The following is a 7,749-nucleotide window of genomic DNA, read 5'->3' as shown; positions in this document are numbered from 1 at the left end:
GTGAACGCAGAAACAATAACGCGCAATGCTTTGAGAATGGCTCGAGTGAATAAAAATATTCTGCTCCCGAAGCAGCTATATACTTTCTTCATGATTGATGCTCCCCAATAACACCTATATAAAGGGCGGTTAGCAAACTGAAAGATTGCAACAAATTTCGCAATGGCTCTTCCTGCTTTGCTCACAAGCTTCCTTCCCTCCTTGACTGGCTATAACCAACCCTCTCTCTTTTTCTCTAGACTCCCTCGCTCCTCCTCTTCCTCCTCGTCCTCCTCCACGGCCTCCGGCCCTCAATTTATGACACGCGCTTTGAAGATTGAAGGTCAAGAGATTGTGAGACGTTCGGCAAACTGGCAACCTAGCGTTTGGGACTATGGCCTTGTGCAGTCGCTTGGTGTTGATTACTCGGTAATGATTTTTTTTTTTTTAGGGCACAAAATTAAACTTACCATAAGTACTATGGAAAATAGTCACATTTGGTCCTCAAACTTGGAAAATTTTCCTATCAAATCTTTCGGTCTATGGTTCTGACAATTGAAGCTCGTGTCCACCTCAATGCTAGACAAAAGTATGATGTGGAAAAACTAGGCACCGCTGCGGATATTCAAATCGCGAAACTACAAAAAACAATAACTCGAGATAAATTTAAGCAAATTTCAGCAACACTTTATTACATGATACCGCTGATTATTTGAATATTGGACTTTGTTTGGCATCAATTAATATCTCGGCTTCGCCTTGCTGCGTTCAAATTTTAAGTCACCACGCTGACGACAAAAACAACATAAGTTCGGTGACCGAAGTATACTTTTTCCCTATTTTCTATTTACTTTGATGGGATGAGTCCACAAATCCCAAAACGCCGTTGAAACAAAAGAAAAACTGTACTTTGAATTAGATATATGGATGTATACCTCTCGTGTATTTCTATATATGATTCATAACAACATTCGAGATATGTAACATCAATTTACACATTCATCCATTGCCGCAGTATCAAATGTAAGACCAACCACAACAATATTCTATAGGAGATATAAAACCTAGTCAAAATGGCATATCTCAGCATATAGGCAAGAGCTCAACAGTGCTTGTGAATTAACTTTGATTGACGTCTCATTTTTCGAGCTTTTCATGTGTCTAGGAGGATCAATATACGGAGCAAGTCCAAAGGTTGAAGAAAGAAGTCAAGGGTCTATTTGAGAGGGAGATGGATCAGGTGGCCGAGCTCGAGTTCTTTGACGTGGTTCAAAGGCTAGGACTAGGTTACCATTTTGAGATGGAGATCAAGAGCGCTCTAAGTTCAATCTATAACAACACCAAAGATGCTCAGCTTTCGGACGATCTCTATGCCGCTTCCCTTCGATTTCGGCTACTCAGACAACATGGATACAATGTACCACAAGGTAGTCGCCAACTAGTTAACCTTTTGTGAGTCATGTTGACACATCAAATTTTACTTGACCACTCCTTTTCTTCTGCACATATAGATGTGTTTAAAAGGTTTATGAACATGACCGGCACATTCAATGAATCCCTTAGTAAGGATGCAAAGGGGCTTCTTGGTCTCTATGAAGCTTCTTTTCATGGATTGGATGGTGAAACCATACTCGATGAAGCCTGGAACTTTGCTTCTAAGCATATGAAGGATCTAAACCTTGACGAAGTTCCCAGCAATTTAGCAAGCAACGTGAGTCATGCATTAGATATGCCGATCCACTGGAGGCCAAACAGGTTGGAGGCTCGGTGGTTCATGGACATGTACGAGAAACAGCAAGACATGATCCCCTCTTTGCTACGTTTGGCTAAAATAGACTTCAATTTAGTGCAGTCAATCCATAGGAAGGAAGTTAGCAATCTGGCAAGGTGTACACAAGCACTCTATAGTTTATAGATGCAATCTGGCTACGCAGGAGCACATTTTTATTGACTTGGTTTTCATATAACAACTATTTCAGGTGGTGGGTTGAACTTGGGGCGAACAAGATGACCTTCTTTAGGGACAGGCTAGTGGAAAGCTATTTTTGGAGCTGTATAATGGTCTTTGAACCACAATATACAGCTTTCAGAGAAATGAGTACGAAGATTGGTTGTATGGTGACACTTATTGATGATGTTTATGATATATATGGGACGCCAGAAGAGCTTGAGCTCTTAACATATTTCATTATTAGGTTTGTTTAGTGTCACTACCTTCATCATTTTCCTTTTAACAGTTATTGCTGAGAAAAATGATAGGGAATTAATTAGTCTATGAATGCGATGCATAGAACAAATACTCAAAATTATATTGTTATAAAAGAAATTCTTCCATGTGTTTTGGACAAGTCATTTTTTATGTCAGCTTGTTTTTCTTCTACGTAATTGATTGGTTTGGATTAATTGAGGAACGGTAAGCACTAATTTTCATTGTTATTACTAAAATAAATATCGAGTGGAGGTAAAATTTATAACATTGTTGAAATGGTGATGACTTATTTAGGTGGGACATCACAGACATCGATAAGCTTCCTCCAACAATAAGGAATAGTTTCATGGTCTTGTACAACACGACCAATGAAGTTGGGTATCAAACGATGAGAGAGCAAGGAATCAACCCCATCCCTTACTTGCGGAAAGTGGTAATCTCGACTTACTATATCTTTTACCTAATATTTTCTAGCCCGTGTCAGAAAACTCATTTTTCTACCTCGAACTTTCGTCATGACTTCTCTTTGAACATTTGAGAATTCGAACAAATAGGAGAAAAGAACGTCCATCGACTTGGTCATTGACGCACTTTTTGAACTTCAATCTTATAGTGGGCCGATGAATGCAAGGCATACATGAAGGAGGTCCATTGGTACAAGAGTGGCATCAAACCGGCACTGAAGGAGTACATGGACGTTGCGGTGGATTCAATCGGAGGGCTGATTTTGCTGTTACATAGCTATTTCCTAACCACAGACAAACTGACAAAAGAGGGACTTGATTACGTGTCGAAAATCCCAAGTGTCATGCATTCCTCTGCCAAGATCCTTCGATTCAACGATGATCTCAGTACATCATCGGTAACTTACTTTGATAATTGTCCTTTCCTTGTAGATAATCTCTTACAAAAAATATACATTATTGGAATATCCATAGCAGTATTATATTCTTTTTATTTCTCTGATACAAATGTGAGATGAATCAAGGGCTTATGTTTGTTACTCATCATCGTCATCCATGCTTAGCATGAATTGGCACGAGGAGACAACTCCAAGGCACTAGAATGCTACATGAATGAAAGTGGCGCTTCGGAAGAGGTTGCAAGGGAACATATTAGGCATCTGGTGCGCAACATCTGGAAAAAGATGAACAAAGATGTGTTTGAGGACTATCCATTCTCCGGGTTTGGGCCTTTTCTAGGTGCATGTTTGAACTTGGCACGAGCTTCTCATTGCTTTTATGAGTATGGAGATGGACACGGCCTTCCCGGTCACCAAACCAAGGACCATCTTGTGTCAACCATATTCGAATCCGTGCCCCTCGACTAGGGATGCATTATTGACCAAGGTGTCGCTATTGCAGAAAGCCTTTAATCTGTTTTGTTGTTATTAGCTTTTGGGGTGGCTCTGTGAGCTCTAAGTTATTGAAACCATGGTAACTGAAGTCTGTTGAGGGGTGTTTGTATAGGCTTGATAAAATTCGGCAGAGAAGCACATGCTATTTCGTGTTTTCTGTTGTGGCTGATTGCGTAATTGTTGATGGTATCTGTATATTTTGACATCATTCTTTGCCCGGTGAGGCCTCCTACACTGGGCAAGAGCTGGCCTCGCCAGATTTGGCGAGGGAGCCCTTGCTGGGGCTCACCCTGTACCAAGTGAGGCTAGGATCTGTTGAGGCCAACCTGGGCAACACCCCGCTAGGGGAGCCCTTGTCTAGGTGAGGGTCGGCCTTGCCTAGGCCAAATTTGGTGAGGCCGACTCTTGCTAGGGCAAGACATGGGCATAGCTAGTGGCTAGTCACTGGCCAAAAAAAAAAAAAAAAAAAAAGTGAAATGAGAGTAAAAAAATAAAAAATGAAAAAAAATTAAAAAATTATTAAAAATTATTTAAAATTATTCATGTTAGCATGTCATGTAAGTAGGTTGACACCCATGTTAGCAATATCCGGCCAAACTTATTCGGAAGAATTGAATTGACACTAAGTCAAATATGTAGGACTAAATTAATACCATTAAAATGTCTAGGACTAAATTGACACAAATATAATAAGTTTATGATTTTTATAAAAAAAATTTCCTAAGAAAACCTTCAAACATATTTTGAAGTTGATAAAATTATCCTTAGTTTATATTGATCTTGATTAATGCAAAAGTCGTTTGCGTTGCAGGTAATATCCGCTTTAAAAGGACCTTTGATATGATCGGTGAAAAGATCCTAAATGATTGAAAGAACAAGGGTTTAAGTCATAGGATTTAAATCACTATCGTTGTTAAAGTGCCTCGGTAAAAATAGTTAAATTTAACCGGGAAGACAAAATTTCAACTACTGCATGGCTGTAAATGGCTTATGTGTGGATATAAGCAGCATTCTACATGGATATCAATTGTGTGGTGAGTGGATATCGACATAGTATTGCCAAAGCTTAATATAAGCAGCTACCTGTGAAAGTCTAATATCATAAGAAAACGGGGAGCTGGATATAACCGGTGACTGTGAATATAAGCGCAGGACCTATACTATTTGTGACGTCAATTTTGCCCTGATCTTCAAGATAATTGTCTTTGACAACTTGTGATTAGATATGGATTTCTAACTCAGAAGATTTTGATTGACCATCAATCTAAAGATTATATATATATAAGATAAATCAATAATGTGAGATTTCTTTCTTGATTGACAATCGTCCCAAGTGCAAGATACTTTCTATAGTTGAAGCACTCCAAGTTTGGGAACCGAGATTTGATTTTATAAGCAAACAAATCTATGGGGATTATGATTGATCGACATCAATGGCAAATCTACTCAACAATTGTCTCGTGGTTAGATTGGAAATTGATCCTCTTGAAGATTGTCCAATGGGAAGTTTAGATGCCGAGGTATATAAAAGAAGACCAATGCATGAAGAGATTAGAGGGATCAACAGTTCATAATTCTAAATTTCAAGAAAACTCTGCATACTTTTCTATTGTCTTCTAGTAGTCTCATATTGTAATCTTTTGAGAAGTGTTGGCAGTATAGTAGTTTGTGTGTAGATGTGAGATCTATCTGCTTAAATATATAAGTGGCATCAATTTCGAGAAGTTCTTCAATATAAGCTGCACAATCTATTGTAACTTCTCAATGATTGATTAGCGAAGTCCAGCCCCCAATAAATTGTTAGTCTAGGAGAGTGGAGATAAGCTTACACCAAGCCAAATTACTATAAGTTCTGTGCTCATTGTTTCTCTATCTCTCAATCAATGGTTTTTAATTTAGTAAGGATAACTTTAGAGAGCAAAAAGTAAGACAAACAGTGATTTTTATTTAGATCCGTTACGAGATAAATGATGTGGTTCCACGTGACCATTCGGTCCATGTCTCTCTCCCAAACATGTGCACGCTCACAGACACAAAACTCAAATATCTCTTCCAAAAGGGTGGTCCTTACCTTGGATCCAAAAAATGAAAGGCCCCAAGTCATAAGGCAATCACCTGAGTCGCACTCACCCACTAGAGAAAAAGTTTATGGGGCCTTTGCCCCCGTCGTCAGGTGACATGGCCCATAGCATGCACAATCAAGCAAGTCTTTCAAGTTCAATGGTTGGAGAAGTTCTAGATCAACATTCGAATGGCCTCAAAACTTTAGTGGAGAACACCAATTTAATGTCCCTACCATTGTAGATCTATCATTAACCATTCAAGCTTCATCTATGCCTCCCACGGATTTAAACACTTCATTTGGCCTCTCTACACCACAATTCCATCAATGCCTGTACGTTTTCATCTATAACATTTACTTTACAAACCCAAACATTGGTTGCAACTGAATATTTCGAATCAAGGGAAACTCGAATGGTAGCATAGTTGGTACAAGGCATGACTTGTGGCGAAGGGATCCCACCAATGGCCATGACTTGACTATAATCATATTGACTATAATCATATGTTTAGTTTAGTAGTTAAACCCACTACAATACGGGTTGTCCTTTGTCTAGCCTTATCAAATGATTGGCCCCTTCTACAATTGAATGTCAACAATGCCTCCTTACATGGAACTCTTATGAAGGAAATCTATATGCATCAGCCATTGGGCTTCATTTATAAGTCACATTTTAATCCCATATTTCAATTGAAGTAGTCTCTTAATGGTCTTAAGCAAGCTCCTTGAACGTGGTATCGAGAACTCAATTCCTTTGTCATCTTATTTGGATTTATCTAATCCAAATTAGACTCCTTGCTCTTTGTATACATACATAATGGCGTCATTACTTATTTCTTGGTTTATGTAGATAATTTGATCTTGAGAGAAAGTGATATAAAGTATTTGCAAAAGTTTATGAGAGCTCTTGTAGGTAAATTTTCGTTAAAGGATCTAAGGAATCTATATTACTTCTTAGGAGTTCATGTGATACACACTAAGTATGGTCTCTCACTCACACAACACAAGTATATAAGGGGCATTCTTGATTAAGCAGCCATGTTATGAGCCAAGGAGAGTGCTACCCCAATGGCTACCGACAGCGTTTTCACTCTTGTCGATGGGTCACCTCATATACATACAACTAAATATAGGAAGATTGGTGGTGCTCTATTATGTCTTGCATCAAGGCCTGATATTGCTTCTAGTGTCAACGGACTCTATTTATGCATCAACCAACCGAGTTCTATTGGACTGCCATTAAACGTGTTTTACATTATCTTAAAGGGCCTATAAATTTAGGCCTACACTTGCAAAGTAGTCCCTCTCCATCAATTCATACATTCTCTAATGTTGATTGGGTAGGCAATCCAGATGAACATAAGTCTACAACCGTTTCCATAGTTTATATTGGCTAGAATCCTATATCATGGTTCTCTCAAAAGAAAAATTATGTTGCTTATTCATCAATCAAAGCTGAGTATCAGTGTTGTTGCGGTAGCTTTTGAGCTCACATGGATTCAATCTCGTTTCCTTGAACTTGGAGTATCTTCTTCAATCACACCTAGCATTTATTGCAATAACATCGGCGCTACTTATGTGTGCATTGTCACACCCCGAACCCCGGCTACGCAACAACCCCTTCCTTGGTCAATAGAAAGCGATGTCCCATGACTCATCACTGACCCTTCATTTTCAATCTTTCATTATGCGCAAGCGAAAAATGAACCATCTCCCCATCAAACAAAGAATCAAGCAACCAAATAGAGATAGTGAGATGAACAGCAGAAACACAACATCTACTCATATATATACATTTTTATATTGGATTAACCTACGGAGGATCGCTTCCGATCTACAAGCCCAACAGAGGGCCGATCCATCCTCTAAGCTAGACCAAAAAGAAACTAGGCTAGGCTAACTCAATTATACAAAAAAAAAAAAAAAAACCTTTGGGCTCGGCACTACAGTCACTCGGATTTAGCGGACTCAGACTTCGTCGATTAAGAGCTGGAGGCATCCGGGTTGATCACTGGTGAAGTGGGGCTAGGATTCTCCACTGTACCTTTAGGAGGGTCCAGCTCTATGAGATCCCTATCAGCGTCCTCAGAGCCCCTACCGGGTGTCTTGTCAAAACCTCTAAGGAGATCGATCAGCAAATTG

The 7,749-nt window shown here is 39.2% G+C and overlaps 1 protein-coding gene across 1 annotated transcript; it reads left to right on the top strand.

Moving 5' to 3' along the window:
• Positions 1 to 131: 131 nt before the first annotated feature.
• Positions 132 to 3,703, top strand: LOC104428695 (monoterpene synthase-like). The gene is made up of 7 exons (XM_010041657.3): positions 132 to 408; positions 1,145 to 1,406; positions 1,491 to 1,866; positions 1,959 to 2,174; positions 2,483 to 2,621; positions 2,802 to 3,050; positions 3,216 to 3,703. The coding sequence occupies exons 1-7, from the start codon at positions 163 to 165 to the stop codon at positions 3,516 to 3,518; spliced, it is 1,791 nt and encodes a 596-aa protein (XP_010039959.2). The 5' UTR covers positions 132 to 162; the 3' UTR covers positions 3,519 to 3,703.
• The last annotated feature ends 4,046 nt before the right edge of the window (positions 3,704 to 7,749 follow it).

Source organism: Eucalyptus grandis, chromosome 8, assembly GCF_016545825.1.
Source record: "Eucalyptus grandis isolate ANBG69807.140 chromosome 8, ASM1654582v1, whole genome shotgun sequence".
NCBI classification, from domain to species: Eukaryota; Viridiplantae; Streptophyta; class Magnoliopsida; order Myrtales; family Myrtaceae; genus Eucalyptus; species Eucalyptus grandis.
This window is presented reverse-complemented; position numbering and strand designations above follow the sequence as displayed.